This window comes from Oncorhynchus nerka, linkage group LG10, assembly GCF_034236695.1.
Source record: "Oncorhynchus nerka isolate Pitt River linkage group LG10, Oner_Uvic_2.0, whole genome shotgun sequence".
Lineage (NCBI taxonomy): Eukaryota > Metazoa > Chordata > Actinopteri > Salmoniformes > Salmonidae > Oncorhynchus > Oncorhynchus nerka.
In genome coordinates this window covers 43,691,465-43,711,318 of record NC_088405.1, presented here as the reverse complement: position 1 = coordinate 43,711,318, position 19,854 = coordinate 43,691,465, and the positions used below count along the sequence as shown (strand labels likewise).

Genomic DNA, 19,854 nt, shown 5'->3' with positions numbered 1-19,854 from the left:
CACCTTTCCAGAAACAAGTCTCTCACCGTTGCCGCTTGCTATAGACCTCCCTCTGCCCCCAGCTGTGCCCTGGACACCATATGTGAATTGATTGCCCCCCATCTATCTTCAGAGCTCGTGCTTCTAGGTGACCTAAAGTAGAACATGCTTAACACCCTGGCCATCCTACAATCTAAGCTTGATGCCCTCAATCTCACACAAATTATCAGTGAACCCACCAGGGTACAACCCCAAATCCGTAAACACGGGCACCCTCATAGATATCATCTTAACCAACTTGCCCTCCAAATACACCTCTGCTGTTTTAAACCAAGATCTCAGCGATCACTGCCTCATTGCCTGCATCTGTAATAGGTCTGCGGTCAAATGACCACCCCTCACCACTGTCAAACGCTCCCTAAAACACTTCAGCGAGCAGCCCTTTCTAATCAACCTGGCCCGGGTATCCTGGAAGGATATTGACCGCATCCCGTCAGTAGATGCCTGGTTATTCTTTAAAAGTGCCTTCCTCAACATCTTAAATAAGCATGCTCCATTCAATTTTTTAAAACCAGGAACAGATATAGCCATTGGTTCACTCCAGACCTGACTGCCCTTGACCAGCACAAAAACATCCTGTGGTATTCTGCATTAGCATCGAATAGCCCCCGTGATACGCAACTTTCAGGAAGTTAGGAACAAATATACACAGGCAGTTAGGAAAGCTAAGGCTAGCTTTTTCAAGCAGAAATGTGCATCCTTTAGCACAAACTCAAAAAAGTTCTGGGACACTGTAAAGTCCATGGAGAATAAGAGCACCTCTTCCCAGCTGCCCACTGCACTGAGGCTAGGAAACACTGTCACCACCGATAAATTCACTATAATTGAGAATTTCAATAAGCATTTTTTCTACAGCTGGCCATGCTTTCCACCTAGCTACCCCTACCCCGATCAACAGCCCTCCAACCTCACAGAAACTCGCCCAAGCCTCCCCATTTCTCCTTCACCCAAATCCAGATAGCTGATGTTCTGAAATAAATCAGCCGGGCTAGACAATCTGGACCTAAAATTATCTGCCAAAATTGTTGGAACCCCTATTACTAGCCTGTTCAACCTCTCTTTCGTATCGTCTGAGATTCCCATAGATTGGAAAGCTGCCGCAGTCATCCCCCTCTTCAAAGGGGGAGACACTCTATACCCAAACTGCTACAGACCTATATCTATTTTACCCTGCCTTTCTAAGGTCTTCGAAAGCCAAGTTAACAAACAGATTACCGACCATTTCGAATCCCACCGTACCTTCTCCGCAATGCAATCTGGTTTCAGAGCTGGTCATGGGTGCACCTCAGTCACGCTCAAGGTCCTAAACAATATCATAACCGCCATCGATAACAGACATTACTGTGCAGCCGTATTCATCGACCTGGCCAAGGCTTTCGACTCTGTCAATCACCACTTTCTTATCGGCAGACTCAACAGCCTTTGTTTCTCAAATGATTGCCTCGCCTGGTTCACCAACTACTTCTCTGATAGAGTTCAGTGTGTCAAATCGGAGGGCCTGTTGTCCGGACCGCTGGGGGTGCCACAGGGTTAAATTCTCTGGCCGAATCTCTTCTTTGTAAACATCAATGATGTCTCTCTTGCTGCTGCTGATTCTCTGATCCACCTTGAGTAGCTTGGATGAATAAGGTGCCCAGAGTAAACTGCCTGCTACTCAGTCCCAGAGGCAAAGATATGCATATTATTAGTAGATTTTGGATAGAAAACACTCTGAAGTTTCTAAAACTGTTTGAATGATGTCTGTGAGTATAACAGAACTCATATGGCAGGCAAAAACCTGAGAAAAAATCCAACCAGGAAGTGGGAAATCTGAGGTTTGTAGTTTTTCAACTCTTGGCCTATCGACTACACAGTGGGATAATGGTCATATTGCACTTCCTAAGGCTCCCACTAGATGTCAACAGTCTTTAGAACCTTGTTTGATGCTTCTATAGGAGGGGGGAATGAGTCAGAGGTCTGCCAGAGTGCCACGAGCTCAGTCTCGCACGCTCACATGAGAGCAAGCTCTGTTCCATTGCATTTCTACAGACAAAGGAATTCTCCGGTTGGAACATTATTGAAGATTTATGTTGAAAACATCCTAAAGATTGATTCTATACTTCGTTTGACATGTTTCTACGACCTGTAATAAAACATTTTGGACTTTTCGGCCGTACTTTCCACTGAACTTGCACGCGCGTTGTGCGTTTGGAGTTGTTTACCAAACGCGCTAACAAAATTGTGGAACTGGGATTCCTGGGAGTGCATTCTGATGAAGATCATCAAAGGTAAGTGAATATTTGTAATGCTATTTCTGACTTCTGTTGACTCCACAACATGGCGGATATCTGTATGGCTCGTTTTGGTCTCTGAGCTCTGTACTCAGATTATTGCATGCTTTGCTTTTTCGGTAAAGCTTTTTGGAAATCTGACACAGCGGTTGCATTAACCTCTTCAGTCGACCCTCTACTTTTTTGAACATTCTGTTAAAAATCGCGCAACATTTCAGCGCCCTGCTACTCATGCCAGGAATATAGTATATGCATTTGCTTAGTCTGTGTGGATAGAAAACACTCAGACGTTTAAAAAACTGGTTAAATCACTGCTGTGGCTTTACCAGAACGGCATTTACATCGAAAAGCACAGGAAAAACTGATCACTGAAAATGGGGAAAATATATCCATGCGCTACTTGAACCCATTGATAAACGTGAACCACAATTAATTGACTGAGGTTGCAGTACCTACAGCTTCCACAGGGTGTCTAGAGTCTTGTCATTTCCCTTCAAGTTTTTTCTTGGTCAAACACATACAGGACACCGTATCTAATCCGGTCTAGGACCGGATATTTTCGCTGAGTTTCTAGCCGGACATTTTTCCAGACGGACAGCTAATAATCTTTACATCGCCTCCTGATGAATTTTATCGCTTATTAACGTTTACTAATACCTAAAGTTGCATTACAAACGTATTTCGAAGTGTTTTGTGAAAGTTTATCGTCGACTTTTTGAATTTTAAAAAATGACGTTACGTTGTGAAATCGCTGTTTTTTTCGTTTATCACACAGTCTACATATAACGATATCTTGGCTTTATATGGCCCGATTTAATCGAAATAAAGACCCAATAGTGTTTATGGGACATCTAGGAGTGCCAACAAAGAAGATGGTGAAAGGTAATGACTGTTTTCTATTTTATTGTGCGGTTTGTGTAACGCCGAAATGCTAATTATTTTGTTTACGTCCCCTGTGGGTCTTTTGGGGTGTTGCATGCTATCAGATAATAGCTTCTCATGCTTTTGCCGAAAAGCATTTTAAAAATCTGACTTGTTGCTTGGATTCACAACGAGTGTAGCTTTAATTCGATACCCTGCATGTGTATTTTAATGAACTTTTGAGTTTTAACTAATACTATTAGCATTTAGCGTAGCGCATTTGCATTTCCAGAGCTCTAGTTGGGACGCAAGCGTCCCGGGTAGAAGCAACAGGTTAAGGAGAAGTTTATCTAAAGTTCCATGTGTAACACTTGTATTTTCATCAACATTTTGTTGATGTTTTTGGAACTACTGAACGTAACGCGCCAATGTATACTGAGATTTTTTGTATATGAACTTTATCGAACAAAACATACATGTATTGTGTAACATGAAGTCCTATAAGTGTCATCTGATGAAGATCATCAAAGGTTAGTGATTCATTTATCTCTATTTCTGCTTTTTGTGACTCCTCTCTTTGGCTGGAAAAATGGCTGTGTTTTTCTGTGAATAGGCACTTTCGCCGTAAAGCCTATTTGAAATCGGACCCTGTGGTGGGATTAACAAGAAGTGTATCTTTAAAATGGTGTGAAATACTTGTATGTTTGAGGAATTTTAATTATGAGATTTCTGTTGTTTGAATTTGGTGCCCTGCACTTTCACTGGCTGTTGTCATATCGATCCCGTTAGCGGGATCTCAGCCATAAGAAGTTCTTATTAACTAACCTCCAGATGAGCTTCAATGCAATACAACTCTCCTTCCATGGCCTCCAACTGCTCTTAAATGCAAGTAAAACTAAATGCATGCTCTTCAATCGACCGCTGCCCGCACCTGCCCACCCGTCCAGCATCACTACTCTGGACGGTTCTGAATATGCGGACAATTACAAATACCTAGCTGTCTGGTTAGACTGTAAACTCTCCTTCCAGACTCACATTGAGCATCTCCAATCCAAAATTAAATCTAGAATCGACTTCCTATTTCGCAACAAAGCATCCTTCACTCATGCTGCGAAACACCCTCGTAAAACTGACTATCCTACCGATCCTTGACTATGGCAATGTCATTTACAAAATAGCCTCCAACACTCTACTCAACAAATTGGATGCAGTCTATCACAGTGCCATCCGTTTTGTCACAAAAACTCCATGTGCTACCCACCACTGCGACCAGTACCCTCACTTTGGCTGGCCCTCGCTTCATACTTGTCGCCAAACCCACTGGCTCCAGGTCATCTACAAGTCTCTGCTAGGTAAGCCCCGCCTTATCTCAGCTCACTGGTCACCATAGCAGCACCCACCCGTAGCAGGCGCTCCAGCAGGTATATCTCACTGGTTAACCGCATTTCATTCCAGTTCTCTGCTGCCAATGACTGGAACGAACTGTAAAAATCACTGAAGCTGGAGACTCATATTTCCCTCACTAGCTTTAAGCACCAGCTGGCAGAGCAGCTCACAGATCACTGCACCTGTACATAGCTCATCTGTAAATTGCCCATCCAACTACCTCATCCACATACTGTATTTATTTATTTATTTTTCTTTCTCCTTTGCACCCCAGTATCTCTACTTGGACATTCATCTTCTGCACCTCTACCATTCCAGTGTTTAATTGCTATATTGTAATTACTTGGCCTATATATTGCCTTCCCTCCCTTATCCTACCTCATTTGCACATGCTGTAAATAGACTTTTTCTACTGTATTATTGACTGTATGTTTGTTTATTCCATGTGTAACTCTGGGTTGTTTCATGTGTCGAACTGCTTTGCTTTATCTTGGCCAGGTCGCAGTTGCAAATGAGAACTTTTTCTCAACTAGCCTACCTGGTTAAATAAAGGTTAAATAAAAAATACAATTGCAGGCCCCATCTCTTACCTGTTGTAAACATCCTTGCTGAGGCTGGGAGCTGAGATTTTGACGCTGCGTTGGCCGCTGATCAGGCAGTTACGAGCAGCCAGGTCTTTATGAACGAAGCGGTGATTGGACATGTGCTCCATCCCAAGAGCCACCTGGGCACAGATGGATACCTGGGTAGATGAAGAGAGAGACAGACAGAGAGAGAGAGAGAGAGAAATTGCATTAGCATATAATACAAAGCAGCTTAACATGGGATGGCCTGAATCAAACAGGTTTTACATATTCGTTTTTTTTTTAGAATTGTCAAAAGAAAAGAGGACTAGTTTGCATCAAAATGCAGAAACCTGTGTGCCCTCAAGCTGGAACATAATGTTTCCTTTAAAGGGGGCATAATGGCATGTGCTTGTTTTTCAAATGAAATGAGCAAATTACATCCAAAGTGTAGTGAACGCTACTTACTCTGGTCTTGGTGGTGATAGGTTGAGACTTGATTTTCTCATCTTTGCTATTGGAGATTCTCAAGAACTGTTTCAGATCTCCCTATTTCCAAGGAAATAGAAATAGAGAAAGGAAAGAGATATATATATATATATAAAAAGAAAGAATCAAAGGTCAAAAACGTTCACTTTGTAAATGTAGGAAGCATATAACAATAACACACTTGGAGGCATGTACCAAATAAAACTGCACAACTTCATCAACGTTGCATAGACAATTGTTATAGTCTACATGAATATATATCATGGATAAGAGTGTTACACTATGTGTGTGTGTGTGTGTGTGCGTGCGTGCGTGCGTGCGGGTGTATGCATGCGCCTGTGCTTGCTCACGTGCGTATGTGTGTGCGCTCGCTCATGTGTGCATCTACAGTTGAAGTCGGAAGTTTACATACCCCTTGCCAAATACATTTAAACTTAGTTTTTCACAATTCCTGACATGTAATCAGAGTAAAAATCCCCTGTTTTAGGTCAGTTAGGATCACCACTTTATTTTAAGAATGTGAAATGTCAGAATAATAGTAGAGAGAATGATTTATTTCAGCTTTTATTTCTTTCATCACATTCCCAGTGGGTCAGAAGTTTACATACACTCAATTAGTATTTGGTAGCATTGCCTTTTAAATTGTTTAACTTGGGTCAAAAGTTTCAGGAAGCCTTCCACAAGCTTCCCACAATAAGTTGGGGGGATTTTGGCCCATTCCTCCTGACAGAGTTGGTGTAACTGAGTCGGGTTTGTAGGCCTCCTTGCTCACACACGTTTTTTCAGTTCTGCCCACAAATCTTCTATGGGATTGAGGTCAGGACTTTGTGATGGACACTCCAATACCTTGACTTTGTTGTCCTTATAAGCCATTTAGCCACAACTTTGGAAGTATGCTTGGGGTCATTGTCCATTTGGAAGACCCATTTTCGACCAAGCTTTAACTTCCTGACTGATGTCTTGAGATGTTGCTTCAATATATCCACATAATTTTCCTACCTCATGACGCCAGTCCCTCCTGCAGCAAAGCACCCCCACAACATGATGCTGCCACCCGGTGCTTCACGGTTGGGATGGTGTTCCTTGGCGTAAGCCTCTCCCTTTGTCCTCCAAACATAACGATGGTCATTATGGCTAAACAGTTCTATTTTTGTTTCATCAGACCAGAGGACATTTCTCTAAAAAGTACAATCTTTGTCCCCATGTGCAGTTGCCAACCATAGTCTGGCTTTTTAATGGTGGTTTTGGAGCAGTGGCTTCTTCCTTACTGAGCGGTCTATCAGGTTATGTAGATATAGGACTCGTTTTACTGTGGATATTGTCACGAATATCACCGAAGGTGGCTCCCCTTCCTGTTCGGGTGGCGCTCGGCGGTCTACTAGCTGCCACCGATCCCTTTTTCCTTTTTGTTTGTTTTTGTCTAATTGTCTTCACCTGTTCCTTGTTGGGGTTTTGGGGTGGGTATTATTTAAGTTTGTTTAGCCCGCTTGTGTTTGTGCGGGCTTGTTGTCGTTGTACGTAAGAGGTGTATTGTTTATTTGGGTTTTCGCTGTCCGGTTTATTCACCAGTGGTCTTTGGGTTGTGTTTGCGCCTGTGTTTTGGCGTCACCCATTTTTGTACCTGTTCCTGGTTACTTTTGGACATTAACACGTTTTTCCCTTGACTCTTCTGTTCTCTGCGCCTGACTCCACACCCATCACTCTTCAGACGTTACAGATATAGATACTTTTGTACCTGTTTCCTACAGCATATTCACAAGGTCCTTTGCTGTTGTTCTGGGATTGATTTGCACTTTCACACCAATGTACATTCATCTCTAGGAGACCGAATGCATCTCCTTCCTGAGCGGTAAGACGGCTGCGTGGTCCCATGGTGTTTATACTTGCGTACTATTGTTTGTACCGATAAACGTGGTACCTTCAGGCGTTTGGAAATTGCTCCCAAGGATGAACCAGACTTGTGGAGGTCTACAATTTCTTGAAATACATCCACAGGTACACCTCCAATTGCCTATCAGAAGCTTCTAAAGCCATGACATAATTTTCTGCAATTGTCCACGCTGTTTAAAGGCACTTTAACTTAGTGTATGTAAACTTCTGGCTCACTGGAATTGTGATACAGTGAATTATAAGTGAAATTATCTGTCTGTAAACAATTGTTGGAAAAATTACTTGTGTCATGCGCAAAGTAGATGTTCTAACCGACTTGCCAAAACTATAGTTTGTTAACAAGAAACTTATGGAGTGGTTGAAAAACGAGTTTTAATGACTCCAACCTAAGTGTATGTAAACTTCCGACTTCAACTGTATGTGTGTGTGTGCGTCTTTTTGCGCACATGTATTTGTGTGTTTACCAGGTCATAATACTCCAGGATCATATAGTGGGGCTCGGCCTCCCTACACAGTCCCAGCAGTCGCACCACATTGCCGTGGCTCAGCTTGGAGAACATGTCGGCCTCACGGCGGAAATCCAGCTGTAGCTGCTCATCTCTGCTCTGCAGGCTCTTCACCAACACCACTGTCTCCTCCTCGCCCTCCTCGATGCCCTTCGCCTTGGCCAGCAGCACCTCGCCAAACTCACCCTTCCCTACACACAGACAGACGCAGGCAGGAAGACAGACGGACAGACAGGTAGGCACGCACAGGTCAGAGATTAGAGGGTCACTCAGATATGCCAACATTTTCTTCCAGGGTTAGGAGTAAAGACAAACCTGGTAAATAGAGGTGAAATTAAGTAAGTGAATGACAATGTGTTCACTCCAGTTACAGTGCACAGCTGTTCGGCACGTTCTCAATTAGACGCACTCCTCATACCCACATGACCATCTTACCCAGTGTCGTGATGGTGTGTAGGTCTTCTCGGGGGAACTGAAGCTTTTCGTTGGCACTGCTATGGCGTTTCTCTGCTGCCGCTGTGGTGCCCACGCTGGTCAAAGCCACCTCTTCCTGGATCTCAGCGGTGGTGTGGCCATTCTGCTGTACAGCCCCCCCTGGTGGACATCAACCACATTACACAATGTGTATGTATGAGATTGACTACATTGCAGTCGGACTGCACAGAATCACTGATGTTCAAATCACCTTGCATCCCAAATAACTACTCATTATGTGGTCAAGATAAGCGATTCTGCACCTCGCCTTGGTCAAAATGATCCCCTGAAAGACACCGAATGTTGTGTCATAAAATACCAATATACCAAAATGTGATGTGAACTCTACAAGAAAATGTGCAGACAGTAATGTGGGCAGATATTGCACAACACAATTCAAACATACTCCAGTTTGATGATTATAAATATTTAATAACCATTTTATAATAATGCTAATATTTTGAAATCAGAGAGAAAAGTTCCCTGAGTCTGTAACCCACCACTTTGAAAACTTCAGTGCCAAAACTGAGATTTTTTATTTCACCAGGTAAGTTGACTGAGAACATATTCTCATTTACAGCAACAACCTGGGGAATAGTTACAGGGGAGAGGAGATGAATGAGCCAATTGTAAACTGGGGATAATTAGGTGGCCATGACATTCACATTGGGAATTTAGCCAGGACACCGGGGTTAACACCCCTATTCTGACAATAAGTGCCATGGGATCTTTAGTGACCACAGAGAGTCAGGACATCACATCCAAAAGACAGCATCCTACACAGGTCAATGTCCCCAATCACTGCCTTAGGGCATTCAGATATAAGGAAAGGGTGCCTCCTACTGGCCCTCCAAAACCACTTCCAGCAGCATCTGGTCTCCCATCCAGGGACTGACCAGGACCAACACTGCTTACCTTCAGAAGCCAGCCAGCAGTGGGTTGCAGAGTGGTATGCTGCCGGCCTTAGTATGGTTGTACAGATGAGAGGGAACAAATGGAGCCATTATATCTAGATTAACTTCACAAAGGTAAGTATTTAGTTTGTAAGAAGAGAACCCCAGTTTTGCTTACTTAATCTTAAAGAGTTTTACCAAATTATATAAAACAACTCAAAACCCAGGTATTTGACTATGGTGACTTTTGCACTTTCCTTGCAATGCTCTTGGCAGCCACAAGGTGGTAGCAAGTCACCTGGGTATGAATGAGCACCAAATGTTCAACATGTACGGGAGCATGATGTAGGCAAGAGCATTCAGACACACATCAGACTCATAAATAAATGTTTCTTCTGTGACTCACAAAGACACAACTACTTGCCAGACATGTAGCCTACAAAAGATTATAGCAAACTGTGGATTTACTCAGAAACCCACCGGGAATTGACGCTTAGTCTGGAAAACCAGACCCTAGGCAACAGTGAATAGGGTCTGGTTTCAACGAGGGACTCTTTTGGCATAGAGGAACTACGTCACTGCCTACGTTGATAAGTGAAGGGGGGGGGGATCGGAGAGTCTCCCAACAAATCGAGAGGCAGACATGCCAAAACTTAAGTTTGCAAGCAAAAACCTTTGTAGTGGTCTTAGTTAAGGTATTGATGCAAACTGGCCACTTGTGAATCCCCCCCCCCCCACACACACACACCCCTATCCCCCAACTCACTGTTAAGACACTCCATCTCAGGCTCCTCTCCCTCCTGGCCCTTCTGCAGTCTCTTGGCGTTGCGTCTCTTCTTGCAGTAGAACATGAGGCCCAGCACCACGATGATGTAGGCCACGGCTGCCCCCACAGACAAACCTATAGTCTGAATCATTTTATAGGGTGCCTTCTCCTCGTGGTCCACCAATGTCTGCACCGGTTTCTCTGCCAAAGACCGAGGAGAAAAGGACATTAGGGTTATTTGATTTGATTTATCCAGGAAGGTTGATGAGAACACATTCTCTTTGTTTATCAGGATGAGCTGTGTTCATTAAAGTTGAAGTGATAGTTCATCAGATGTTACTTGTATTTCTCCACGTAGGTTATTGAGAATACATTCCCTTTAACAATAGCAGCCTGGTTTGCTGTAACAGAGGAGTGAGTATTGGTAGTTCAAATTTGGGATTGAGACATATACACAACAGATGGTATTGAACATGGGTAGACATATCTCTGGCTTGGTATGTTCTTCAATCTGGTACCCACTGCTTGAGAAAACAGTGTTGTGTGTCCATCCAAGTAATATTGAATACACATCATGTGGATCATTAACCCTTTACACTTGTGGGAATTGGCCTATATGAACAGGGTTAAATTCAAATGTTTCTTACGGAGGAAACATGAAATGCGTGAGCATTGTAGCAATTGAAAGGGAACTGTTTGGAGATTCTGGGAAATGTATTAGAGCAAATTTAAGGACACAACATTTCACCTGGCACAAGACTGAATCCAAACATTCCACTGTTGAGGGTAAAGTACTTTTCGCCGCATTTGTTGATTACGAAATCTGAAAATAATGTGGATACATTCAGTAACATAAGAATATTCCTGTAAAATATGGGGTAGGTGCTACATAAGAAAAAATGTTAAGTGGGAGGACTAACTGGTGTCTCCGAGTGGCTACACACCTCTCCAAAGTGTGCACAGTTGCTAAGTAATTCCAATGCACTTTTATGACTCAAAGAAGAGTCTTCAACTATAAGGTGTTTTTGGAGCTCTCCTAGCTGTGCCGTTGAGGAACTAGAGCAAGCAGACTTGTAGTTGTTTTGTTTGGAACACAAACCTGCATCCCGCCATCACACAATTACTGTTGTTGTTCACGCAATCCAAAAACGGATCATTATAAATTGCATTCTGGGTCAGGTGGGCATCATTTGAAAGCTTGTTCTATTGTCAACAAGACCAGCTAAGTTACAAAATACCACCGTACAGTGATAGGCTTTCACAAGGCAATTCAGAGAAACAGATTGTCATTTATTGTGCATTGAAATGAGTCATAGGTGTATTCTGCAGCGAATAAAAACCCCATAATAATTTACAGCATTTCCCCCACTCAGACAAAACATTTTTTTTAAAGTTTCCCAGTTAGTGGGAGGGATGGGGGCAGCTCCTTGTCGCGTGCGGTGCTCAAGTTCAGAACGGCTGTCAGTCAAAACCCATACAGCTCTGTAAAGCGCAGAGCCTGAGCTCTGACGTAATTTATAGCATGTTACTGTACAGCCACTGCGTTCCAATTTAGGAGCTTATCAGTGCCCAAATTCAAATTTCAATCCGTATACGGGTACAGTACGAGTGTAAAAGGCTACAGTTCCAAGCTGTTAGTTCCAAGCTTTCTTTTCTTGAATGTTTTTGTTAAGGAAACTGGCACAGAAAAAAACATCGAAAGATTTCACACTCACATCATCCCTTTCTAACCAGAGCCTTAGAAACTGGAACAAAACGCTGAATGAATTCCTCTGTCCTAAAATTAACTACTTCTGCGAACTAAACGGTCTGCCTCCCTTAACCCGTCACAGGGAGAGGTTTGAATAATACAAAACCCTGAACATCCTATTTTAAACTACAAGCCCAAGCACAAGGAGGAGTCACAGTGTATGTGAGAGAGGGTTGATTCAATCTAAGGTCTGTCCCTGTCACTTCACCGATGACTCTGGCGAGACAGGTTATTAGAATGCTCAGATGGCTGAGTGGTTAATTACAGTCCTCATCCAGTCCTCGTGATTGCTACACACACGCACACACAGTAACATGGTGGGGGTGGCATCCTTTTGTGCGTATGTGTGTGCATCTGTATGAGAGAGAGAGACTTACCCACTACGTAGAGCTGTGCCACACGGTCACTGATGCTGCAGCTGTTTCCGGCAATGCAGGTGTATTTGCCTGTGTCATCCGTGGTGACATCTGTTATCACCAGAGAGCCATTGACCATTAACTGGAACCTGAGAGAGAAAGAGAGAGGGAGAGAGAGTGCAAAAGAGGGGGTAGAAAGAGAGAGAGTGAGACTTGTTCTCTTGCTCAGTTGTACACCGGGGCCTCCCACTCCTCTTTCTATTCTGGTTAGGGCCAGTTTGTGCTGTTCTGTGAAGGGAGTAGTACAGTCGTGGCCAAAAGTTCTGAGAATGACACATATATTAATTTCCACAAACTTTGTTGCTTCAGTGTCTTTAGATATTTTTGTCAGATGTTACTATGGAATACTGAAATATAATTACAAGCATTTCATAAGTGTCAAAGGCTTTTATTGACAATTACATGAAGTTGATGCAAAGTGTTGACCCTTCTTTTTCAAGACCTCTGCAATCCGCCGTGGCATGCTGTCAATTATCTTCTGGGCCACATCCTGACTGATGGCAGCCCATTCTTGCATAATCAATGCTTGGAGTTTGTCAGAATTTGTGGGTTTTTGTTTGTCCACCCGCCTCTTCAGGATTGACCACAAGTTCTCAATGGGATTAAGGTCTGGGGAGTTTCCTGGCCATGGACCCAAAATATTGATGTTTTGTTCTCCGAGCCACTTAGTTATCACTTTTGCCTTATGGCAAGGTGCTCCATCATGCTGGAAAAGGCATTGTTCGTCACCAAACTGTTCCTGGATGGATGGGAGAAGTTGCTCTCGGAGGATGTGTTGATACCATTCTATATTCATGGCTGTGTTCTTAGGAAAAATTGTGAGTGAGCCCATTCCCTTGGTTGAGAAGCAACCCCACACATGAATGGTCTCAGGATGTTTTACTGTTGGCATGACACAGGACTGATGATATTGCTCACCTTGTCTTCTCCGGACAAGCTTTTTTCCGGATGCCCCAAACAATCGGAAAGGGGATTCATCAGAGAAAATTACTTTGCCCCAGTCCTCAGCAGTCCAATCCATGTACCTTTTGCTGAATATCAGTCTGTCCCTGATGTTTTTCCTGGAGAGAAGTGTCTTCTTTGCTGCCCTTCTTGACACCAGGCCATCCTCCAAAATTCTTCGCCTGACTGTGCGTGCAGATGCACTCACACCAGCCTGCTGCCATTCCTGAGCAAGCTCTGTACTGGTGGTGCCCCGATCCCGCAGCTGAATCAACTTTAGGAGACGGTCCTAGCGCTTGCTGAACTTTCTTGGGCGCCCTGAAGCCTTCTTCACAACAATTGAACCGCTCTCCTTGAAGTTCTTGATGATCCGATAAATGGTTGATTTAGGTGCAATCTTACTGGCAGCAATATCCTTGCCCGTGAAGCCCTTTTTGTGCAAAGCAATGATGACGGCACGTGTTTCCTTGCAGGTAACCATGGATGACAGAGGAAGAACAATGATTCCAAGCACCACCCTCCTTTTGAAGCTTCCAGTCTGTTATTCAAACTCAATCAGCATGACAGAGTGATCTCCAGCCTTGTCCTCATCAACACTCACACCTGTTAACGAGAGAATCACTGACAAGATGTCAGCTGATCCTTTTGTGGCAGGGCTGAAATGCAGTGGAAATGTTTTGGGGGATTCAGTTCATTTGCATGGCAAAGAGGGACTTTGCAATTAACTGCAATTCATCTGATCACTCTTCATAACATTCTGGAGTATATGCAAATTGCCATCATACAAACAGAGGCAGCAGACTGTGAAAATGAATATGTGTGTCATTCTCAAAACTTTTAGCCATGACTGTACATAGCGTTGCATGAGATCTTCAGTTTCTTGGCAATTTCTCGCATGGAATAGCCTTCATTTCTCAGAAAAATAATAGACTTGACGAGTTTCAGAAGAAAGTTCTTTGTTTCTGGCCATTTTGAGCCTATAATCGATCCCACAAATGCTGATACTCCAGATACTCAACGAGTCTAAAGAAGGCCAGGTTTATTGCTTCTTTAATCAGAACAACCGTTTTCAGCTGTGCTAACATAATTGCAAAAGAGTTTTGTAATGATCAATTAGACTTTTAAAATGATAAACCTGGATTAGCTAACACAACGTGCCATTAGAACACAGGAGTGATGGTTGCTGATAATGGGCCTCTGTACACCTATGTAGATATTCCATTAGGAATCAGCCATTTCCAGCTACGATAGTCATTTACTGTATTTCTGATCAATTTGATGTTATTTTAATGGACAATTTTTTTTGTCGCTTTTCTTTCAAAAACAAGGACATTTCTAAGTGACCCCAAACCTTTGAACGGTGGTGTATGTTATGTCACAACTTGTGTCAATTTACAATCCAGTGCTTTTTTAAATTCCAGAGCACCACAAAGGAAGACAATGTTGTTGTGTGTGTGTTATTATCGTCTCTGTGGGTAAAGCCTTTACCTTCTCCTGCTGGTGTCCAGCACCTTATCCTTGACCATCCACTGGACGCGGGGCTCTGGGTCTGCTGTGGCCTGGCAGTGTAGAATGGCTGTGTGGCCCTGGTACACTGTGGTGTTCTCTGGCTCCAGCTTAAAGCGGATATACACTACACACACACACCACAGTTAATATACCACACTTCATCTCTAAACAAAGTCCAGGAAACTGATTTCCTATAGACTCACTGTGGTGACAGTGTTGTAGAGCTGGGACAATAAACCCGAAAATGATCGAGACCGACCATACAGATAACTTATCGCGGGCATTTTGCTGATATCATTCATTGCGATTGGTAGCATATACTAGAGAAATGTTACGTTTGAACCTAAATACTTTTGCTGATATGGGTGATTGTTAATGGGACAATTGATGGCGACTACCATCAAACTAGTAGTAGTAGTTTAAAGGATGATACATTTAAAAAAGCTGTGGTGCACATTAATGTTATAAACGTATCGTTCTATTTATTGTTATCGCATCAATTCAGGCAATTTATAACAATGTGGGACTTTTTGTCCATATCGAACAGCTAGTTCTACATTGTGGTGGGCTTTCTTTGTGTCAACCACAAGTGTCTTCAACACCTAATGTAGTTTCATTCCATGGCAGCCAGATGGCCTTCTAGTGCATGGATGAATGAAAGAGACAACCACATCGACAATGGTCATTGGAAAGCTGATTATAAAACAGTGCATTAACTAAGAGAAGAGACAAACAGTGATCCCAAAGGATTGCCGTTATGAGGACGGCGAGGAAAATACAAACCTAAAACTAGTGTAAAAAACACACACCAGTAGACGAATGTAGTAGACGAATTTCATTTTTTATTGCAAGGCGCATGTTTTATTGAAGTCAAGGTCAGTCGTCAATTAGTTGCGCCAGCCCAAACCAATTAAATAGCCATCACTAGCCGGCTTCCACCCGGCTACGCAACCCTGCACCTTAGAGGCTGCTGCCCTACATACATAGACTTGGAATTACTGGCCACTTCAATAATGGAACACTAGTCACTTTAATAATGTTTAAAAAATGTTTACGTACTGCTTTACTCATCTCATATGTATATACTGTATTCTATTGTACTGTATTTTAGTTAATGCCACTCTGACATTCCTCAATATAATATTTATATATTTCTTAATTCCATTATTTGACTTTTAGATTTGTGTGTATTGTTGTGTATTGTAAGATACTACTGCACTGTTGGGGCTAGGAACAGAAGCATTACACCAACAACAACCCACAAACTGCAAAATATGTGTAAGTGACCAATCAAATTTGATTTGAACCAGCACCTGGATCTCCTCTAGACACACTGCTGTGCACAGTCTCTTTCGCTTTTGCAAAGGGAAATACAAAGTGAACTACAGTTAATCAAACACATACACGCTGCGCACACACACACGCACTCAAATGCACACACACTCAAACGCACACACGCACAAGAACACACGTGCCTTACCTGCCACAGTGAGGCCGACCATGGCTCTGATCTCCCCCTGTAGGCTGTTGGAGGCGATACAGGTGTAGTTTCCTGCGTCGCTGCGCGTCACTTTTGTGAAGTGGAGCTGGCTATTCCTCATCTCCACATGAGGAAGCAGCTCTCCACCATCTGTACGGGGCGACAGAGTGTCAGAGAGAAACTACAGTACTGTGGTACCCTTTACCCACTATCGCGCTGTCCCGATACATACTTGGTTGGACATGTTCCTTTAATATGGTCCTATCCAGTGCAACTGTGGTGGATGTGTAACCAGGCAAGTGCAGTACAGCTTGGCTCAGTACTGTGAAAAGGTTATGAGTGTAATGGACGTAGGCTTGGACGATATACCATCGTCTATCGACAATTATTGACCGCCATCGTCGACGGTGACGACTAATTGACGTGACAGACGATGGTTTAGCCTATTTGAGCTATACTGGCGCTGCACAGTAAAAAACTGCGACTCGCAGCGCACGGCACACAAGTGACATTCCGACCAATCTATTCCTATTTGCTATAACCTATTTCAATAAATAAGTTATATGGCCAGACAGAGGAGAATTCCAGCAAAGCAGCACAAATATGTTCAGTCAGAAAATATTATTTCTCTCTCTCTGTCGGATTCATGGGCATCAGGCTATATCATAAACGTATAGATAAAAAATAAATAATAATGGACACTCCTTAACTTGTGTTGTCTCCGTTTAATTTTTAATTTTATTTTTTAACTATATTGCTTTTTCTCTCCATTTAATAGGTTATGAATTTGCATCCTTTATGCATCCTAATCAAACAATGAATGTAACGGAGTTCCATCTCAAAAACGTATTTGAATAGCCTAAAAAGGCAAGGTAGCCAGAGGACTAATAATGTGAGAGAGGGAAAATCCTTGCATGACAGGATGAAAACCAAATGGCCAATAACCTATGCTTCTTCTAGGCCTATAATACAAGTTAAAGTCATGAACAGTAAACTGACCTACAAAGGCAAAACACAGTAATTACATAACTTTTCTTACGGCAAAATCTGACTTCAAAGTATTTTTTCCGTCTAGACAGGCAGCAATTTCTGATACTCAATGATATATTCTGATCAAGTGGATCGTTCTTGTGCCAGGAAACCAAATACCACATTAATCAGATAATATACCTGACCATTCCAACAGATCAAAGACTTTGACCAAATTCGTGTGGCTTTAAATTAACAAAGAACAAGAATGAAAGTCTGTAGCCTAAGCCTGGGAATAGGCTGTTCTCCATCACAGGTTTATGAGAGATAGAACAAACAATAGCATTTTTATATTATTTTCTGAGGCAAATAAAGCTATTATTATCCAGTTCTGAAGACGGTAGACTGCTTCTATGCAGCCAATAACGTAGGCCTATAACCAATAGGGGTGATAGCATTGTATTTCACAACGTTTTTTGGGTACATAATCACAATAGGACAAACCCTAAATCGATGAAGTAATCTCCTCTAACATAGGCAATGCAAATGGTGGGAAATTATCATATGTAATCTTGTTTTCACTTTTCTTTCATCTGATTCTATCTACAATGCATTCCTTCTGAAATGATTCCGTATTCTAACATTATCCATAATCTGATGTTATAAGAAGATTTTATTGTCTATTGTCTCAGGACATAGACTTTGTATTTCTTATTTCTGTGAGCTGTGACAATGGCTTTATCCCAACCCCTGGAAACACACATACACACACCCACGGAGAGGTTGGAACACAGGGCCAGTCTCAGTCCTGCGCCCCTGGAGCAGTTCAAGGGTTAAGTGCTTTTCCCAAGGGCACAATGGCAGGAAATGGCATCTAGGATATTGTGGTCTAGCACTGAGTAGGACCACCCTGCACTCACCTGCTTTGGTCCATTTGATGGTGGGGGTCTCTCTGCCTGTGGCAGAACACTGGATGTTAACCTCCTTGTCCAGCTCCAGGCACTGAGATGGCTGGGGCGTAGGGGTGAACTTCAGTTTCTCTGGAACACACAGGTAAAAAGGTCAAACACACCATGACCCACACAGCTAAGAGAGAGTAGCCTGGCCCCAGGTACACCCCATGGTACACGATACAAAGCTATTTACAGCATGTTCAGACACATTTAAGAACATGCAGAGGCAAGCACACACGTTCACATGGCTGAATGAAGAATCACAAGGGTATCAGGATCTTAGATCACCAAAACAAAGACGAGGTAGACAAAGCAAGTCAGGAATTAGACAACCCATGTTAACAACTCTAGAACAGTAGCACCAGGGGAACATCTAAGTTTAAACTGAATTAAACTGGCTGATCACGTTCACACACATGCTCTCTCCCACGCACGCACGCACATCATGTAGTTCCAGCTCACCCAGTACATAGACTCTGGCATTTCCAGACAGCTTGCCTCCCTCTGTCCTGCTCACACAGGCATACATCTGACCATCATACACCTCCACATTATTGATGCGCAGAGTACCATTGGGGAACACTGTAAAGCGTGGGTCCTGATAAAGAAGAGAGGGAGAAGGGTAAGAGAATGGAGAGGCATGGCCTAGATACCGTTTTTTTTATGTGTGTGTGTGTGTGCATACGTGCATGTGTCTGTGTGTGATAGAAAGAGAAAGAGAGAGATACTGACCTCAGGCATGACCATAATGCTGTTTCGGTGCCACGTGACCTCAGGCTCAGGGGTAGCCTGAGCGTGGCAATGGAGGTAGCCTGGTCTTCCCTCCTCCAGGTAGCTGTTCTGGGGCTTAGTTACCCACACTGGGGCAGCTGAATCACACACACAAATGAAGAATTATTACTGTAGTAGCCAGAGTCAATCATGTTGAATCCCAAATTGACCCCTTGCTTAGGAACAGAATGGACAACGACTAAAGCACAACCCTATAATAGGGACCAGAGTTTTGCATGGTCAGGACACACTGCTGGCCCTAGCCATGATGTAATAGGTCAGAAGGCCTGACTCACTGGCCACTGTGAAGGTCAGCTCCTGGGTCTTGCGGCCCGCCTTGTTTTGGGCCACGCAGGTGTAGGAGCCTGAGTCGCCCTGCTCGGTGGGGCTGAAGACCAGTTCACTGCCTTCCTGGTACACCCGTCCCTCCGTGGGGACCCGCACCCCTTCCCGCTCCCACCACACCTCAGGCTGGGGCTTTCCACGCGGGGCCGTACAGGACACACGCTGCATGGTGTCTGCTGTGAAGACCCGGGACTGTCTGGGGGACATATCCTCAATCTCTGTAATAGGGAGAGAGAGAGAGAGAGGGAGAGAGAGAGGGGGGGGGGGGGCAGAAAGTGGGAGTGTGAGGGGGTGGGAGAGTGGCAGAGAGAGGAAGAGATAGAGAGACATTGAGAAAGAGAGTATGTGGCATTATTTTAATGCTCAAATTGATTTACATTTAAACTACTGTAGTCTCAGGAGATAATAATCAAAATGTGTTTCATGCCAATGAAGCATTTTTCGAATTTGAATTTCAGACGCATTAGCATACTTGTCTTCAGTCTGAAATGCTATTCAGGGATGCCGAAAAGTCATTATTTTCTTTTTAAGAAACAACTACTGAAAGTATTCAGACCCCTTGCCTTATTCCACATTTTGTTA

At 43.3% G+C, this 19,854-nt stretch overlaps 1 protein-coding gene across 1 annotated transcript in view; it reads right to left on the bottom strand.

Annotated features, from left to right (window-relative positions):
* The window catches only part of LOC115135365 (inactive tyrosine-protein kinase 7-like), a 211,400-nt gene that overhangs the window by 3,070 nt on the left and 188,476 nt on the right, over positions 1–19,854 (bottom strand). Inside the window, exons 7-18 of the mRNA XM_029669993.2 lie at positions 19,224–19,490; positions 18,889–19,025; positions 18,619–18,754; positions 18,124–18,243; positions 16,235–16,384; positions 14,734–14,878; positions 12,265–12,392; positions 10,138–10,338; positions 8,440–8,598; positions 7,963–8,195; positions 5,588–5,668; positions 5,147–5,298 (exon numbers count right to left, since the gene is read on the bottom strand). Coding sequence (XP_029525853.1) covers positions 5,147–5,298; positions 5,588–5,668; positions 7,963–8,195; positions 8,440–8,598; positions 10,138–10,338; positions 12,265–12,392; positions 14,734–14,878; positions 16,235–16,384; positions 18,124–18,243; positions 18,619–18,754; positions 18,889–19,025; positions 19,224–19,490 — 1,909 coding nt within the window. The remainder of the gene's footprint in view (positions 1–5,146; positions 5,299–5,587; positions 5,669–7,962; positions 8,196–8,439; positions 8,599–10,137; positions 10,339–12,264; positions 12,393–14,733; positions 14,879–16,234; positions 16,385–18,123; positions 18,244–18,618; positions 18,755–18,888; positions 19,026–19,223; positions 19,491–19,854) is intronic.